Genomic DNA, 19,862 nt, shown 5'->3' with positions numbered 1-19,862 from the left:
AGAATTAAAAAGGAGAGAAAAATCCAGCATGGGAAGCAGGCCACACAGCAGACTCATAGAATGGCAAATGCCCTAAACAGCACTCTGGCCTCAGAATCAGTCCTTAAGGCACTCAGATCTGGCTGAAGAGCCCATGAGAGTCTCAGGCATAGAAAGCGAAGACACTGTGGCAAAAAATGACCTAAATGAAAGATCTCTGTGAGTGAGACCCCGGCGGAGAGAAGGGACCATCAAAGAAGGAGGTACCTTTCTCTGAAGGGAGGAGAGAACTTCCACTTTGATAATGGCCTTGTCTAAATAAGGTCAGAGTTTGTGAACTCAAGAGGCTTCCATAGCCTTGGCAGCTCATGACAAGAGCCTTGGGTGATTACTGAAGTCATAAATAAGAGTGTCAATTGTTAAATCAACAATGGGAGTCACTGTGCACTTGCTCCCCATGTAGCACCTCTGTCCTTAATGTGTGTGCTATGAGAATTAACAGTAAAACTAGTCTTCAGCAGTGCTTTATACTTTGTGTGTCTGTTGCAAACTGTTGAAATCTTTACTTAGTATAGATTTGATCTTCTGTATATAAAGATAATTAAAAATGAATCTTAATGAAGAATGGGTTGGGAGAGGGAGTAGGAAGTGGGATGGTTTGTGGGTGGGAGGATGGGTATGGGGGGGAAACTGCTATAATCCAAAAGTTGTACTTATGAAATTTATATTTATTAAATAAAGGCTTTCTATAAAAAAAGAAAAAGAAGTCTGAAATCAAGATAGCAGCTACCTTGATTCTTCAAGAGGCTCTTGGGGGCCGGCACTGGGGTGTAGCAGGTTAAACTGCCGCCTGCAGTATTGGCATCCCATATGGGTGCTAGTTCGAGTCCTGGCTGCTCCACTTCCATTCCCACTCTCTGCTGTGGCCTGGGAAAGCAGTAGAAGATGGCCCAAGTGCTTAGGCCCCTGCACCCACATGGGAAACCCAGAAGAAGCTCCTGGCTCCTCACTTCAGATTGGCCCAGCTCCTGCCGTTGCAGCCATCTGGGGAGTGAACCAAAAAGAAGGAAGACCTCTCTCTCTCTGCCTCTGCCTCTCTGTAACTCTTATCTTTCAAATAAATAAATATTTAAAAAAAAAAAAAAAGAGAGAGAGAGAGAGAGGCTCTGAAGAAGGAAATGCCCGGTGCTCCTCTAGCCCCTGGTGCTGGCCAGCAGTCCTTCACCTCCCTCAGCTTGTACATGCATCCCTCCAGTCCCTGCCTTCCTCCTCACGTCACCTTCCTCTCTGTGTCCTTACCTCTTCTTACACAAACACCAGTCATTGAATTTAGGGCCCGCTGTAAATCCAGAATGATTTCACTTAGAGATTCTCAACTAGTTACATGTCTAAAGATCCTGTTCCCAAATAAGGTCACAATGACAGGTACCTGGGACCAGGACTTGAAAACATCTTTTTTTGGGGGGTGGGGGGGATCACCTTTCAACCCACTGCAGCCCCTGTAGAAGGAAATTAAATTGGGAAAAAAATGTTCTTCCTTCCTTCCTTTACTGTTCTTTTCTTTCTTAACAGAGATACTCAGAGAGTGCTCTCACCCACCGGTTCACTCCCCAAATGCCTGCAGCAGCCCAGGCTGGGCTGGGCCAAAGCTCTGAGCCAAGAACTCAGTCAGAATCTCCCTCTTGGGTGGTTGCGCTATCTCTGCTGCTTCCCAGAGGGTCCACATTAGCAAGTAGCTGAAATCAGGAGTTGGAACTGGGAATCAGACACTGAGGTACAGGATGTGGGCATCTTACTGCTAGGCCAAACAGCTGCCTCTACATGTCTTTTTCTTTTTCTTTTTTATAATTGGAAAATGATACTCACTTTGAATTCATCTAAAATACATGTGTTAGACATTAGTTTTGCTTCTATGGAGTCATCCTATCCTTGCTTTCCTGTAACAGAAGTTTCTTTACCTTACCTTTGGTCCAGTTTGAATATGACATGCATTTTTAATAGATTCAACATGTAAACAAATTTGTCTTTCCAGAAGGTGGACAAGAACATTGTCAACCGACTGTATTTGTCTTTTGTTCTTTATACCCTGCTCAAAGAGACCAACGTTTGGAGTGTGTCTGAAAAATTTAACATGCCTCGAGGATACATACAAAATCTTCTCTCCGGAGCTGCCTCATTCTCATCTTGTGTGTTACATTTCTGTGAGGTAATTCCATTAAATATATGCATTGTGCTTTGTGCATCTTCTTGTTTTAGCTGTTTGTTACCAAACTCATAAACCAGTTAGTTGTATGTTGGTACTTTCTCATTGTTGATTTATTCTTAGGACAAAGCACTCAAAATTTATTTTAAAAATGCCTTTATTTTTATCTGCCTACAAAAGTAGTATATGCATACACTGGTAAACAGGCAAAAAGTACTGAATCTGCTATAATACAGAATGATCAAGTAGAAAATGCCTGGCTAACCCTGTGCCCAGGGCCACCATTAATAGTTAGGAGACTTTGGAATTAACCGTTAAAAATAACCATTCTCGGCTGACATAGGTTCTGTGTGAATGTCTTTCTCCTGAGTGACAAAGGCATCAAGTTTATCCAGCAACTACCATGTGACGACTTAACCCGCTGTGCCACATCTGCCCCCTAGCGACTACTTAGAAGTATTCTCTTGATTGCCTCAGTAATTTCTCCAGTGTCAAGCAGTTAGTTACTTAAGGTGTCTGTATCACATGCTTATTTTGTAAAGTAATTCAAGAAGAAAACTATTTTTACAATATGTATTTGTGATGGGTGGATTTGTTTGTCCAAGACTTATAAAAAGAAGCTTTCAAAATTTCCTTAAATAACACAATAAGGCTTACCAGACGTTTCTACCCAGATAACTTTTGATGAATTTATAATGTAAGCCACATTTGCAAATTTAAGTTTCTTTTTATTGAATGATATTATAATTATTTCCATATTTGTTTCCATTTTAGATCTTTTAAAACTTTTTCCATGAATTCTATTTTCTTTTTTTTGTTTATTTTAAAGATTTGTTTTGAAAGAGTTACAGAGGGTCAGCACTGTGGGGTAGTGGGTAAAGCTGCTGCCTGCAGTGCCAGCATCCCATATGGGCGCTGGTTCGAGTCCTGGCTGCTCCACTTACGATCCAGCTTTCTGCCATGGCCTGGGAAAGCAGTAGAAAATGGCCCAAAGTCCTTGGGCCCCTACACCCACATGGGAAGACCTGGAGGAAGCTCCTGGCTCCAGATCAGCATAACTCCGGCTGTTGCGTCCAATTGCCTCTCCTTCTCTCTGTGTAACTCTGACTTCAAATAAATAAATAAACCTTTTTTTTTTTTTTTTTTTTTTTTTTTTTTTTTTTTTTTAAGAGTTACAGAAAGAAAGGGAGAAACAGAGATATCTTCCATCCACTGTTTCACTCTCCAGGTAACCACTGCAGCCAGTGCTGGGCCAGGCCAAAGCCAGGAGCTTTGAGCTTTATCTTAAGTCTCCCATGTGGGTGGCATGAGCCCAAAGACTTGGGTCATCATCTTCTGCTTTTCCCAGGCCATTAAGGGAGATCATTGGAACTGGAGCAGCCAGGATAAGAACCGGAGCCCCTATTGGATGTCGGCATTACAAGAAGCAGTTTTATCTGCCAGTTTACAACGGCAGACCTGAATTCTGTTTTCTGAACTTAACTTTTCATGTCTGAACCTCCGTAGTCTGTATGTATATATATATATACATACATACATACATACAGATATATATATAGCCATAGCAGAGAGTGGATTGGAAGTGAAGCAGTCGTGTCTCGAACCAGCACCCATAGGGATGCTAGCACTGCAGGTGGTGGCTTTACCCGCTGTACCACAATGCTGGCCCCATATCTTAAGCCTTAATTAAGGGAGTAAATAATCCAAAAATAGTCCAAAAATAGTTGACTTTGGATTTTTTTCAATATTTATTTATTTGAAAAGCAGAAATACAGAGAGAGAAGGAGGGAGGGAAGGAGGAAGAGAGATAAATAATCATTAGCTTATAATTTAAGTATATGTTAGCCAAGCAATAAGCCAAAGTTATGGGTTATAAGGAGATGCTGAAACCTTTCAAATATAGTTTCTTAATTTTTTTATGTTTCTTGTCCTTTATACTTTAAAGACACTTTGTTTGATATTCTTTCTTTTTGTTTTACTTAAGATTATGAGAACTTGAGCCTAATGGAATTGTTCAAGTAAAAGAATCTATGTGTAGAATCTCAAACAAACCATAATTTAGTGACTGGTCCTCAGAAAAATCTAATCAACTTATGCTGTCATTAATGTCTTTTAATGTTTACAAGTGGTTTTTCTTTTCTTTTTAAAAGGTTATATAAATGGTATAAAATAGAATGCCATTTGTATTGATTAAATGCTTTGAACTACAAGTGAAAGAAAACTCCATATAAGTTTAAATAATAAGTGGCTGGCACTGTGCTGTAGCGGGTAAATCTGCTGCCTGCAGTACCAGCATCTCATATGGGTGCCGGTTTGAGACCTGGCTGCTCCACTTCCAATCCAAGCTCTCTGCTATAGCCTGGGAAAGCAGTAGAAGATGGCCTAAGTGCTTGGGCACTTGCACCTGCGTGGGAGACCCAGAAGAAGCATCTGGCTCCTGAGTTTGGAACGGCACAGCTCCAGTTGTTGTGGCCATTTGGGGAGTGATCCAGTGGATGGAAGATCTCTTTCTCTCTCTCTATCTCTCTCTCCCTCTCTCCCTCTCTCTCCCCCCCTCCCCCTGCTTCTCTGTAAGCTCTGCCTTTCAAATAAATAAATAAATCTTAAAAAGAAAAGAAAAAAATAAACACAATCTCTTCCAGAAAACATGAGGAAGAACTTCACAACCTATTTAAAAAAAAAAAAAATTTTAAGTAATAAGGGAAAATGTTCTCTTATGTAACAGGAAGGCTAGAAGTAAGGCAGCTCCAAGGCTCGTTAATTCAGTAGTTCTGCTCCAAGTCTTCTTTCTTCCTTTTACTCTGTCATCTTTATTACAGACCTCTTTCTTCTGTCTTAAAATAAGTGTGCATGGATGGATGGATTTGAGAGAGAGGGCAGGGGAGGAGCACACTCCCATTCACTGGTTCATTCTCAAAATGCCCCCAGCAGCCAGGGCTGGGCTAGGACAAAGCAGAGAGCCACGAAATCAATCCAGACCTCCAGTGTGGGTAGTAGGGAGCCAACAGTTTGAGTAGTCTGCTGCTGCAGGATCTGCTTTAGCAGGAAGCTGGCAACGAGAGCAGGACATGGGATCTAAACCCAGACACTCCAGTGTGGGATGCCATCCTAACCCTCTCTAATTTCTTAGTGGTGACAAAATGGCCAGTTAATGCTATTCATGATCACATACTCTCACAATAATACTCAAAGGCTAGAATAGGACGTTAAAAAGAGAAACTAATATAAAAGAAATTCCCAATCTTATTTAAAGACCAAATAATATAGTGAATTCCCTTTTACCCCCCAGTTTTTTTGTTGTTGTTTTTGTTTTGTTTGTTTGTTTGTTTTTTGACAGGCAGAGTTAGACAGTGAGACAGAGACAGAGAGAAAGGTCTTCCTAGCGTTGGTTCACCCCCTCAAATGGCCACTACAGCCAGTGTGCTGCGCCGATCTGAAGCCAGGAGCCAGGTGCTTCTTCCTGGTCTCCCATGCAGGTGTAGGGCCCAAGGACTGCACAAGGCCCTTCCCGGGCCACAGCAGAGAGCTGCCTGGAAGAGGAGCAACCAGGACAGAACCGGTGCCCCATTGGGACTAGAACCCGGAGTACCGGTGCCGCAGGCGGAGGATTAGCCTAGTGAGCCATGGCGCCGGCCTACCCATCCAGTTTTTAACAGTTCTTGGCTCACACTGGCCAGCATTGTGGGGCAGCAGGTTAAATCCCCACTGTGACTCCAGCATCCTGTATCAGAGCACCAGTGCGAGTTGCAGCTGCTCTGCTTCCAATCGAGCTCCCTATAACGTGCCTGGGAAAGCAGCAGGTGACGGCCCAAGTAGATGGGCCTCTGCCACCCACGTGGGAGTCCTGGATGGAGTTTTGGACTTCTGGCTGTGGCCTGAACCAGCCTTGGTCATTGTGGCCATTTGGGGAATGGACCAGAGGATGGGAAATATCATTCATATTCTCCCCTAGCCCAGTCACTCTCTGTGTCAAATAAAGAAACAAATCTTTTAAAAGAAAGTTATTAGTTCATGGCTTCTGGCATTTTTATTGGTTTAAATAATGTTGTATTGAACATTATGTTGCCTTTGAATCTTTCCATATTTAGTATTTTATCTTTGGGACAAATTCCAGAGATAGGAATTATTTTTAGTCACTTGAGAAAGAAAAATTATGCATTCTGCTTTGACTTAAATGATTATAGCTCTTCTTGCTGACTTATTTTTCATTTTTCAGTCTTTTCCTCACCTAAAAACTAGTTCATCAAATTCCTGAGGGTCTCTACAATGTTTCCTCATAACAATTTTGCTTGAAATCATCTTCCTTCATCTCTGAATTAACCCATGTTCCAGAACTTACATAAGGGAATTTTCCTCTGAGCCCCTTACCACACAATTGCAACTGTGGAATAACTTATAAAATTTAAATTGTATATATTCCTTGTATTCTGCAGGAACTTGAGGAGTTTTGGGTTTACCGAGCCCTGTTGGTGGAACTTATCAAGAAGCTAACGTACTGTGTAAAGGCCGAGCTGATTCCTCTCATGGAAGTGACCGGAGTTCAGGAGGTCAGTGTCTTCCCATGTCCCACTCTAGGTTCTTTCACCTCACAGAAGAGTCAAGGTGACTCTTGTGAAGTCTCATTGCAGGGCAAGTGATAGCAAGAGTTTTAGTGTCAATTGTCATGGAGTCTTTTTTTTTTTTTTTTTTTTTGTAAATAAGTTTCTGCCATGGCCTCCCCAAAAATCCACTGTGAAAACTGGCAAACAGACTCAATGAAGAATCTTAGTTATGAAAAAAAAAAAAAAAAATAGTCACCATTGGGGCCAGCACTGTGGCATAGCAGGCTAAGCCTCTACCTACGGTGCCAGCATCCCACATGAGTGCCAGTTCATCTCCCTGCTGCTCATCTTTGATCCAGCTCCCTGCTTATGGCCTGGGATAGCAGTGGAAGATAGTCCAAGTGCAACTTGGGCCCCTGAACCCATGTGGGAGACCAAGATGAAGCTCCTGGCTCCTGGCTTTGGATTAGCCCAGCTCCAGCCATTGCAGCCATTTGGGGAGTGAACCAGCAGATGGAAGACCTCTGACTCTGTCCCTCTCTCTGTCTGCAACTCTGCTTTTGCATGCAGCCAGATTGAAACATCCAAATGCGTCTTTTAAAATTCCACAGGATTCTGATATGTTACCTCTTCTTACTTTATTATCTTATTTTATTCCTGTCTTTTTGCACACAAAATTTTTTCACTTCAGTAAAACACTTAATTTTGTTTTCCTAATTATAAATTCTTTCTAATACTTTCCAGGGTCGAGCAAAACAATTGTACAATGCAGGTTACAAAAGCCTAACGCACTTAGCTAATGCAGATCCGGAAGTGCTAATAAGGACAATTGACCATTTATCAAGACGCCAGGCCAAGCAGATTGTTTCCTCAGCAAAGGTAAGGAGCTGAGCAAATCACTTTGTAACCCTTGTAATGTTTTGTAGCATTCTCTTGTTAGCCTCTAGGTATCAGAACAAAAAGACTTAATACTGCATGAAGATTTGTTCTCATGGACAAAGTATATACTCAGAATTTATGGTTAAAAAGAGCATGTCTGTTTCTTTTTTTTTTTTTTCCTAAAAAGAAGAACAAGGGCTCCTAAAAAAATAAAGACACCCACGAGGGTTTGTTGACCTACAGAGAACCCTGGAAGCCACTGCTTTGTCTGCCTCCCCACAGCCCCTTCTCAGCAGTTCTTCCCCTCAGCGCCCTTGTTCCAACTTCAGAACACCTTCAGCAGCAAGGAATTTACAAACTCAAAAATTAATGGCGTTCTATGTTTGGATGCTCTTGGTGCTACAAAAATCATCCTAACATAATGAGGCTAAATTTCGCCCTCTTAACAATGTCTGCCATTGAATCAGAACTAGTATACCCTTTCATCCACATGGGAGTTTTTCACCTACGGTCAGTACTCCATATCCACGGGCTCCACATTTGTGCATTCAACCAACTGTGGATCACAAATATTCAGGAGAATGGGATGGGCATTTAGTCTGGTGGTTAAGATACCTGCATCTCATATTGGAGTCCCTAGGTTCCATACCTGTCTCCAGCTTCCCACTCATGCAGACCCTGGGAGGCAGCAGTGATGGCCCAAGGCATTGGGTTCCTGCCCCTCTCTGGGGAGTTCTAAATTGAGTTCCCAACTCCAGCCTAGCCCAGCGCAGCCCATTTTTGGCTGTTATGGGCATCTGTACTGTGAACCAGTGGACAGGAGTTCACTTTCTGTGGTTGCCTTTATTTCTTTTCCTGCCTTCCTTGCTCCCGCTCTCCCTTCCTCCCTCTGCCTTTCAAAGAAATAAAATATAAAGTATATGGAAGGATGTGTGTAGGTCATAAATAAATACAGTGCCATTTTAAATAAGAGACTTGAGCATGGAGGGTTTTGGTCTCCTTGAGGGTCCTGCCCCAATGCCCTGTGGATACTGGGGAGGCCTGTTTCTGCAAATGGCTCTCATTCCCCCAAGGGTTTTTCTTTTGTTTCTTTCACAGTGTGTTAAAAAGTGAGGCTTTCGGCCACTCACTGTTGTAGTAACCCTTTGCTGGGTGCAATCCAGGTTATCACTGACCTTTTGCTCCATGTAGGGGAAGCCTTTACATGGCAATTTGGGATTATTTCCTCCTTGATCTCATCTGCAGTTCCAAATCTGAAATACCTGGCTTCTTTTAAACTTCCTTGTTACATTTTGGTCATATGTAGAACAGACATAGCTTAAAAATAAATTTCCACCTTACGTTTTTGAATGGTGCTCACGTTGCTTTAGTTGATCTTTACAACAGCCCTATGAGGTGGGCAGTGTTTGGGTTATCCCCAGTTTACAGATGAAACCACCGAGTCTGAACCTGCCCCTTTAGATTAAGAGCTCTTGGAGTTTGTAGGGATGAAGTTACAGTTATTACTTTTGTAGAGCACCTAGCTTAGCACTCAGCCTATAGTAAGTGTTTAATAAATACTTGAATAAATACATAAGTAAGACTTAAAGTAATTAAGTAACTTACCTAAGGAAACAGTACATGGTGAAACCAGGACAATAGAGTTAGCCTATACTGTTAAGGTCACAAACAGAGCTATAATAACCATAGTAAAATAAGTGGCTTCAAATATTAGATAAGCCCAAGCTTAAGCAGTTTCTGGTTGATGTGGGGAATAAGTGGTATATCCAGGGAGCCCACTTCTGTCTTATTGTCCAGCCTTCTCAGTACAGGGCGGTTGTGTTACGGACCATGGTTGTGTTACCTGCTCCATCTCTTGCTATCTCATTCATTATCCAGCCAACTTAAAAGAGTAAAATGGATTTTGAGCAGAGCAATGGGCTAAAGATTACAAATAAGACAGCAAGAATGGAGATAAAGAAACCCATTGGGATTTTATTGAAGTTATGCAATTTTTGGCAGGAATGCCATAAAAATTACATGTGTCCTTAGTATATCATGTCCAGAGGCACAAGATGGCATTTTGTCCCATTAATAATGACTTTGATCATTTGGTTAAGGAAGTGTTGTCAAGTTGCTTTACTGTGAAGTTATTATTTTTCCCTCTGTAAGTAATGAATACTTGAAACTATCACACATATCCTGTTCTTTATTACACTTCCATATACATTTTTTTATTTACCAGTGACTTTTGCCTAACAATTCTTTCTTTCTTTTTTTAAGGGTTTATTTATTTTGAAAGTCAGAGTTACAGAGAGGGAGAGACACCACAGACATCTTCTATCTGCTGGTGCACTCTCCAGTTGACAGCAACAGCCAGTGCTGGGCCAGGCCAAAGCCCAGAGCCACGAACTTCTTCCAGTTCTACTGTGTGGGTGGCAGGGCCCCAAGGACTTGGGTCATCTGCTGCTGCTTTTCCCAGGCCATTAGCAGGGAGCTGGATAGGAAGTGGAGCAACTGGGAAGCCAGTGGCCATATGAGATGCCAGTGTTGCAGGCTGTAGCTTTACCTGCTATACCACAAACCCAGCCCCTATCTCAATTATTTCCATGATGTTTGTGAAGTGGTGATTTTCTAGCCTCATTATTCCTTCTTCATTTACTTGTTGACATTTTCTTATGAGGAAGAGCTTGTCTCTCATTTATTTGTTCAATTATATATATAGACAGACTTATGAGGTCATACTTACAATTTATAATCCATTATTGTCATTACTTATTTTGGTGCTTAAATGGCCTCAGATTTAGCTACTGAGAGCTGCTGCAAGATGTATCCCATGTCTTTTTTGACTCGTTTTTTTATCATTCTTGGCTGAACTTCTCTTATTTTGTGGCTATATTTGTCAAAGTCCAGTCATTAGAAGTCAGAAGCCATGCATTAACTTGAATAGGAAAGTTTAATAGAATTAGTATGGGGGTCGGCTCTGTGGGATAGCAGGTTAAACTGCCGCATGCAGTGCCAGCATGGTACATGGGTGCCAGTTCAAGTGCCAGCTGCTCCATTTCTGATCCAACTCCCTGCTAATGCACCTGAGAAAGCAGCAGAAGATGGCCCAAGTACTTGGACCCCTGCACTCATGTGGGAGACCCAAAAGAAGCTCCTGGCTCCTGGCTTCAGATTGGCCCAGCTCTGGCCATTGCAGCCACTGGGGGAGTGAACCAGCAGGTGGAAGATCTCTCTCTGACTCTCCTTTTCTCTCTCTAACTCTGCCTTTCAAATAAATAAATATATAAATCTTGGGGAAAAAAAGAAAGAATTAGTAACTGGTAACATGGGTTGGCCTCTAAGGGGTCAACAGAACTCTAAAGAAAATGAGAAGGAATCCATGTAGGAGTCTGCCCTCACCACACAGCATACCTAATCCATGGTATTCACACTTATTGGAGCAGGTGTGGCTGTGGCCCACTGGACGCCAAGGCTGGCAAGTGGAAATCCCCCTGAGGTGCTGACCAAGCTGCAAGGAAGCTGCCTGGAGTGTACTGTTGCACTTGCTTGGAAGCCCTCTCAAATGCCCATGGAACTCCCTAGGAAACTGTCCCCAGGGGTCCTGTTGAAACTCACTGGAATGAATGCCACTCTCTGTCCATCACTGCAACCAAGCACTGTAGGAACAATAAGAAAAAGACACACACCAAAAACAGGTAGAGAAAACCCTTCCTCCTCAAGACCCTCCTGAGTTCTTTTTTGACAGAGCTTAGTATTATATCCTTGGCAAAGGAGAAAATGGTTAGAAGATATAGCTCTACTATCTCCAGCAGTACAGGGAATGATGGATTTGGAGCTGAGAAGCAATAAGGTTAGTAACTAGCATGCTAGCATAACAAAAGGGGCCCATCAGCTTGTTTCCTTCCCTTAGCCACAGAATCAGCCATTTTCCAAAGACCCATCATTTCTTTTAGTGAAGAATGGTATTTAGAAATCAAATTGTAGGTGCTAGCTATGTCCATTGCCAGAAAGCTATCATTGCTTTTAGGTTCTCTAGACAGACAGAGCCCCCATATGTCTGTTTATGTTTCCAGGTTTATTTGTAAATTATTGAAGGCTATGAGCCTAAGCTGATCATTCCAATTCTAATTCTTCTTAGTACATATTGCTACATAACAAAGTTTTACTTCAAAACTTAGTGGCAAAGGCCATTTTGTTTTGTTCATATTTTTTGTAAATTGGGACTTCTGCAAGGGTTCAGCTAAGTGTTTTCTCTGTTAGGATCTCATGCAGTAGTAATCAGATGTTGGCTGGGGCTATAGTCATACAATGGCTTGCCTGGGTGGCTCACTCCCATCCATGGCTGACAGTTGAGTATTGACTCCCAACGACAGTTTTCAACTGGAGCAACCACATAGGACCTTTCCATGTGGCTTGTGCCTCGCCTGGCATGGAAACTCGGTTTTGGAGGGAGTGTCTGGGAAAGTGAGCATTTCAAGAGTCAAGGTAGAAAACTCCAGAAATCTTCTAACCCCAGAGGTATACAGTGTCACTTCTACTGCATGCTACTGGTTACTACAAAGTCATTAGGGCCCAGATTAAAAGGAAGGGAAAGTAGACCCTCACCTCTAAATGGGAAGAGCTATTGAATAATTTGAGGTCATTTTTTAATTTTGCCTTATGGTCACAGATTATTTACATTTCTCCCACACTCAAAATATAGTCACCCTAAAAGACTTTCCATGGCCGGCGCCGCGGCTCACTAGGCTAATCCTCCGCCTAGCGGTGCCGGCACACAGGGTTCTAGTCCCGGTCGGGGCACCGGATTCTGTCCCGGTTGCCCCTCTTCCAGGCCAGCTCTCTGCTGTGGCCAGGGAGTGCAGTGGAGGATGGCCCAGGTGCTTGGGCCCTGCACCCCATGGGAGACCAGGAAAAGCACCCGGCTCCTGGCTCCTGCCGTCGGATCAGCGCGGTGCGCCGGCCGCAGTGCGCAGGCCGCGGCGGCCATTGGAGGGTGAACCAACGGCAAAGGAAGACTTTTCTCTCTGTCTCTCTCTCTCTCTCACTGTCCACTCTGCCTGTCAAAAAAAAAAAAAAAAAGACTTTCCATGTGACATCAGATTCAACTGCAAGGTCAGGTTTTCTGTATCAAGTCCAGGTGTGGGTGATCTGCCTTAAAGATAATTTCACAAGGAATCTGAAGGCCTGTGAACCAAAGAGACACTGCATACAATGGTGAAACCAGAGCTAGAATAATGACAGTATACTCCTGATCAAAAAGAGGGAAAAGGGTACCTACCTTGCAGCAATTCTGAAAAGCAGCCAGGTGAATGTGGCCACTTCCTTAATTAGGACCCAGTTCTTCCCAGTGGAAATGATTCTTTCTGGCTTTGGGTTCCCTCATCTGGGTCATTGTTTCTTTTTGATTAGCAGTGGTCCATGTTTAGAACTAGATAGATTTCTCAGCCTACTTCCTGTCTGTAGAAGTTCAAAGGTTCCTTATGTTTTACACCTATCTCTGTTTCTCTATTCAATCTAATGTAATTTCTTTTAAAACATTGTGGTTTCTTGCTTATCTATTTATAATCTACATGTAGCTTGGCTTTCTTAAAGCATGGTTACTGAGATCTAAGGAGTGTCCATACAACAGGTGTCCTTTTGACTGAGCCCAGTCATGCAGCATCGTTTCCACTGCATCCTGTTACAAGTGAATCACCGGGGTAGAAATGAATTTCGGTAATAAACTGATGGATGACGTGAAAAAAAAAAAAAAAAAAAAAAGTGACTCACCAAGGCCAGCGCATATTCAGTGGGCGGAGAGTTAGATCCCATCTCAGTGGAGGTTTCAAAGAGGTGCCAGTCATCTTCAGTTACCACACGAATCCCACACTACAGGACTTGTTACAGTCTTCTCCCTTTTTGTATTTTTAGTTCCTTTGTCCACTGGTAAGAAATCTGGCTCCTATTTTCATTAATGAATTTATCTAATATTGTTCAGTCCTAAAAGTAATTGTAGAATTGTTGAATTATACTACCACAGAAAAAAAAAAAAAAAACGGGGGTGGTGCTGTAGCGCAGGGGTTAAGGCCCCAGCCTGCAGCGCCGGCATCCCATATGGGTGCCGGTTCAAGTCCTGGCTGCTCCTCTTCTGATCCAGCTCTCTGCTATGGCCTGGAAAGCGGTAGAAGATGGCCCAAGTCTTTGGGCTCCTGCACCCACGTGGGAGATCCAGAAGAAGCTCCTAGCTCCTGGCTTCAGATCAACTCAACTCAGCTCTGGCCATTGTGGTCATTTGGGGAGTGAACCAGCAGAATGGAAGACCTCTCTCTCTGGCTGTACTTCTCTCTGTAACTCTTTCAAAGAAATAAAGTAATTCTTCAAAAAAAAAAAAAAAAAAAAAAACTAACTAGAGCTCAGTATTTATTTACATCTTTTTTTGTCTTTATTCTAACAATCTATAATTGAAATAGTGTGTTGAAATGTTAGTGTTTTTTTTATTTTTTTTTTATTTTTTTTTTTTATTTTTTGACAGGCAGAGTGGACAGTGAGAGAGAGAGACAGAGAGAAAGGTCTTCCGATGGCAGGAGCCAGGTACTTCTCCTGGTCTCCCATGGGGTGCAGGGCCCAAGAAACTTGGGCCATCCTCCACTGCACTCCCTGGCCACAGCAGAGAGCTGGCCTGGAAGAGGGGCAACCAGGACAGAATCCGGCGCCCCGACTGGGACTAGAACCCGGTGTGCCGGCGCCGCAAGGCGGAGGATTAGCCTAGTGAGCCGCGGCACCGGCCGAAATGTTAGTTTTTAAAATCTGTTTCAGATTGATGTTCATCTGAAACACTGATTTTGTTCAAATTCCATTTTATTTCTCCTCCTCCTCTGTGAATTTTTTCTTTAATATGTAAAGTATTAACCCATTTTTTATATCTTTAAATAGTTTTACTAGGATACAGCCTCATCTTTTTTATTTCTTGGAGTTTTTTCAGGGTTGAAGTTTTAAATTATGAGATCTAATCCATTTCATTTCCTTCTTTAACAACTCCAATTGTATTTATGTTGGATCTTCTTTGGCCATCTATTTCAATCTTTCTGACCTTTTTTTTCCTTTTTATTGTTTTTTAAATATTTATTTATTTGAAAGTCAGAGTTACACAGAAAGAGGAGAGGCAGAGAGAGAGAGGTCTTCCATCTGATGGTTCAATCCCTAATTGGCTACAATGGCCGGAGCTGTGCCGATCCAAAGCCAGAAGCCAGGAGCTTCTTACGGGTCTCCCACACGGGTGCAGGGGCCCAAGGACTTGGGCCATCTTCTACTGTTTTCCCAGGCCATAACAGAGAGCTGGATCGGAAGTGGAGCAGCCAGGTCATTTACCCACTGTGCTACAGCACCAGCCCCCTTTTTTTATTTTATAATTTGTATGTATCTCATAAATACAACATTATGAACGTAGTAATTCTTCCCACCATACCTGCCCTCCCACCCATGCTCCCCACCTTCCTGCTCCCTCTCCTGTTTTAGCCAAGAAAGAAAAAGAATGAGGAATTAAAAAAAAAAAAAAAAAAAAAAAAAAAAAAAAAAAACAACTAAGAGAACTGCTCCTCAACAGTCTTTACAGGGCTGTTCTATGTTACTGCTTCTCGAAGGTGATTTTTCTTTTCCTCCCTCCTTCCTCCCCGTTCTTTCCTTTTAGAAATTTAATTGGCTTTAAAGACCTCAAGGATGATACATCTTTTGTGAAGTCTTAGACATAATTATAACCTATGAGACATAGTAATATCCTTCATTTAATACACTAAAAGGAAATGATTCTTGAGAACAAGTTTTACTATTAAGTTTCATGGTACAACTCTTTAGGGACAGAGATCCTGCATGGGAAGTTAGTGCACTGTGACCTCTTATTGTTTATTTAACAAATAACACTCTTATGTATGACATCAGTGATCACCCAAGGCTCTTGACATGATCTGCGTGGCTGTGGAAGCCTTTTGGATCCACTGGCTTGACAAGGTCATAACAGAGTAGAAGTTCTCTCCTCCCTTCAGAGAAAAGTACACCCTTCTTTGATGGCCCCTTCTTTCCACTGGGGTCTCACCCACAGGAGTCCTTTATATAGGACATTTTTTGCTGGAATGTCTTGGCTTTCCATGCCTGAAATGCTCCCCATGGGCTTTCCAGCCAGACTGGAGTGCCTTAAGGGCTGGTTCTGAGGTCAGAGTGTGACTTGAAGTGTCATTCTATGAGTCTGCTGTATGGATTGCTTCCTATGTTGGAACCTTCATGCTTTTTTAATTCTGTCTATTATTGTTTCCATACATGTAGTCCTGTTTATATGATCACTTTATCACTTGATCCTAACTATATGGTAACTTTACCCCTTATTCCTATCCATTTGGTCTTTATAACACTTAAGCTGCTATTTTTATCAGCCAGTTTAAGGGATTTTGGCTGACCCTTTTTTTTTTAAACATTTTTTAATTTCATTTTTCTTTTTTTTTTAACTTTTATTTAATGAATATAAATTTCCAAAGTACAGCTTATGGAGTACAATGGCTTCCCCCCCCCCATAACTTCCCTCCCACCCTCAACCCTCCCCTTTCCTGCTACCTCTCCCCTTCCATTCACATCAAGATTCATTTTCAATTCTCTTTATATACAGATCAGTTTAGCGTATATTAAGTAAAGATTTCAACAGTTTGCACCCACATAGAAACACAAAGTGAAAAATACTGTTGGAGTACTAGTTATAGCATTAAATCACAATGTACAGCACGTTAAGGACAGAGATCCTACATGAGGAGTAAGTGCACAGTGACTCCTGTTGTTGACTTAACAAATTGACACTCTTGTTTATGGCATCAGTAATCAATCACCCTAGGCTCTTGTCATGAGTTGCCAAGGCTATGGAAGCCTTTTGAGTTCACCGACTCTGATCATATTTAGACAAGGTCGTAGTCAAATTGGAAGTTCTCTCCTCCCTTCAGAGAAAGGTACCTCCTTCTTTGATGACCTGTTCTTTCCACTGGGATCTCACTCGCAGAGATCTTTCATTTAGTGGTTGTTTGTTTTTTGTTTTTGTTTTTGTTTTTGTTTTTTTTGCCAGAGTGTCTTGGCTTTCCATGCCTGAAATACTCTCATAGGCATTTCAGCCGGATCCGAATGCCTTAAGGGCTGATTCTGAGGCCACAGTGCTGTTTAGGACATCTGCCATTCTATGAGTCTGCTGTGTATCTCGCTTCCCATGTTGGATCATTCTCTCCCTTTTTTATTCTATCAGTTAGTATTTGAAGACACTTGTCTTGTTTATGTGATCCCTTTGGCTCTTAGTCCTATCATTATGATCAATTGTGAACTGAAATTGAACACTGGGACTAGTGAGATGGCATTGGTACATGCCACCTTGATGGGATTGAATTGGAATCCCCTGGTATGTTTCTAACTCTACCGTTTGGGGCAAGTCAGCTTGAGCATATCCCGAATTGTACATCTCTTCCCTCTCTTATTCCCACTCTTATATTTAACAGCAATTACTTTTCAGTTAAGTTTCAACACTTAAGAATAACTGTGTATTGATTACAGTATTCAACCAAAAGTATTAAGTAGAACAAACAAAAAAAAAATACTAAGAGGGATAACGTATTAAGTTGTTCATCAACAGTCAAGGCAAGGGCTGATCAAGTCACCTTTTTAATTTCATTTTTCTTCAGATGTATTCTTCTTTGGGAACCTAGTTATTTAGTCATAGTTATTACTTTATTTCTAGCATGAAATTTTTGTCTTTTTGTTCTGTTTCTTTCTTCAGCTCAATTTTTGTGTTCATTTCCGTTCTTAGTTTTTAAATTCCTTATTCATTGTGTGGTCTCTCCTCCCCAGTCGCCAATATTTCCAAATTTTTGTTTGAGAATATTTAATTTAGATTGTTGTGTTACAGTTTTCTACTTCAGAGTTACTTCCAAAGAGGGATTTTTTATGAGCTAAAGAGCTCTGGTTCTCATCTCTTTGTCCTTTTCATATAGTATCTTTGTATGAGTGGGAACTGCTCTGCATTTCTTGGACAAGACTGGCATTTAGAATAGTTTATGAGAATCCCACTTCAGGAATATTCTGTTCTGTCACAGTAGCAAAGTATGGTGTCTTTAATGGATGATTCAGAATGAGACAGTAGTTTCAGGATGAGTTGTGTCTTTGAAATTTTTACTTCCTTTTGTCCTATAGGATCCTAAATTTTGTCCTTTTCCCCTCACTGCTCAGCTTCCAGAGGGTACCTCTCCTTCTCAGCCATTCTTTTTCCCAAAAATAATGCTTTCCCAAGACTGCCACCTAGAGTACCTTTCTCTATCCAGAGGTGGTTTTATTTCATCTGAGAGCCCCTGCTTCCACCTTATTTTGTTCCTATAGTTTTTGTTTTTTGTTTTTCCTCAACTCAGTGTTGAGCTCTGCAAATGCTTGGATTGGCTGCTCAAGAAATAGTTCTGCTGTGGATTGGTGGGTGTTTTAAACCTTTGAATAATTTGAGGAAGATGATGTTCTCTGTTTTCTAGTAATGCTGACCATGGATTTGGGGAAACTTACTTCTTGTTGATCTGCATCATTTTTAGAGGATGTATTGGCAGATTTGTTTTATGTGGTCACCATTACCTCAGCTACTGGAAAGCTTACCTAGTTACATTTTAATCACTTCTACGTAGCGCTATGTAATGCTATGCTTTATCAAATTGAGAGGAGTGTTTTAGTATTTTCCACTTTGACTTTGTTTCATGTGATTTTACTAAACTGTTTATTATTAAAATCTTGTGGCAGAGTAGTGCAAATATTTTACCACTTTATACACCAAAACCAGCTGCGACAAATGCCGTTAGTTTATTTCTGATCTTTGGTAGAAAGGGAGAAGACCATTATTCAACAAGTATTTATTACCCATGTTTTCTGTACCATGTTTAAAAATACTTTCCTTTTCTCATTATGTTGCTTTTGCAATTAACCCTGTTAACCTTGGGGAGCTTGAGTAATGCTTTTCTTAGAAATATTGATGGGATTTGAAAGCATGCTAAATTTTGAGGAATAATAAAATGTATATGTAAAGTATAACATTGTCAGAAGCTAATTTTTTACAAAATTGTTTTAGATATTATAGATTAAAATTAATTTTCAAGTGGCTGAGGCCTCAATAAAACATTCTTTTTTTTTTTTTTTGGTAGACTAAGTGCAGTGCTCAGCTAAAATGGTTTTTAACTAAATGCATCAGCTGCATTTACTATAATTGTTGCTCTTCAGTGGCTGTTTTTCATCTTGTTATTTTAGTTTCAATGTCTAGATTACTAATGTGTAAGGATTTCACTTTCTAATGGACAGTGGTAAAAATGTTGGCAGTTCTTTAGCCATGTACATTTTGGCTTCATATCTTGATTATTTTTTATTGTAGATGCTGTTACAAGAAAAAGCAGAGGCATTGCAGGAAGAAGTAGAAGAGTTACTGAGGTTGCCTCCTGATTTCCCTGGCACCATGGCTGCCTCCATTGAAAAGGCATGAAGCTATCTGATGATTTCAAAAATGAATTATTTATTCTCCATATATTTTATTAAAGATTCTCTATACTTATAAAAGAAAAATATATTTTAATTATACATCATATCTGTGCTTAGTGTTTGAATAATTGAAATAACTTTTTCAGGAATAATTCATCTTTGATACTTACATACTGTCTCTCTGATCAGAAATCTATAGTGTCTACTACAGAATGAAACCCAATTTTCTTAATGTGACTCCAGCCTACATTTTTTTTATAGATTTATTTATTTATTTGAAAGGCAGAGTTACAGAGAGGCAGAGGCAGAAAGAGAGCTGATTTACTCCCCAATTGGCCAAAACAGCCGGAGCTGCGCTGATCTGAAGCCAGGAGCCAGGAGCTTCTTCCAGTCTCCGACTTGGGTACAGGGGCCCAAGAACTTGGGCCATTTTCCGCTGCTTTCCCAGGCCATAGCAGAGAGCTGGATCAGATGTGGTGCAGCCGGGACTCAAACCAGCGCCCACATGGGATGCTGGCACTGCAGGAGGCAGCCTTACTGGCTACGCCACAGCAGTGGCCCCCAAAAATATGTCTTTGTCAATGTAATAAGTTACTGGAAGCTGTCAAAGAGAACCAACTATAACAATGCTTTTGTATCTAGGGTGGGTGCTACTTCTTATACTGGGATGGAATTCAAAGCTATGTGGAGAACTTGTGTAGGAATGTTCTCACCTATGGAAGCGTCAAGCCTTGGGGAGGGGGGTGGCTATCATCACCTTTCCCTGAAAAACACCA

General features: G+C 41.4%; 1 protein-coding gene across 12 annotated transcripts in view; it reads left to right on the top strand.

The window, feature by feature from the left end:
- Positions 1–19,190, top strand: part of HELQ (helicase, POLQ like) — a 60,571-nt gene extending 41,381 nt beyond the window's left edge. For 11 of the 12 annotated variants that reach the window (XR_011378355.1, XR_011378353.1, XR_011378352.1 and 8 more), the window contains 4 exons: positions 2,012–2,185; positions 6,616–6,729; positions 7,468–7,602; positions 18,983–19,190. Coding sequence is in view for 8 of the 12 variants with exons in the window: in XM_070047884.1 (XP_069903985.1) it covers positions 2,012–2,185; positions 6,616–6,729; positions 7,468–7,602; positions 18,983–19,090 (531 nt within the window). In the remaining 4 variants the exon portion in view is untranslated. The remainder of the gene's footprint in view (positions 1–2,011; positions 2,186–6,615; positions 6,730–7,467; positions 7,603–18,982) is intronic. The other variant, XR_518667.4, reaches the window with a different exon arrangement.
- Positions 19,191–19,862: the final 672 nt, after the last annotated feature.

The sequence above is a fragment of the Oryctolagus cuniculus genome, chromosome 8 (genome assembly GCF_964237555.1).
Source record: "Oryctolagus cuniculus chromosome 8, mOryCun1.1, whole genome shotgun sequence".
NCBI lineage: Eukaryota > Metazoa > Chordata > Mammalia > Lagomorpha > Leporidae > Oryctolagus > Oryctolagus cuniculus.
Note: the sequence above shows the minus strand (reverse complement) of the source record. Positions and strands in the feature narration are given on the sequence as shown.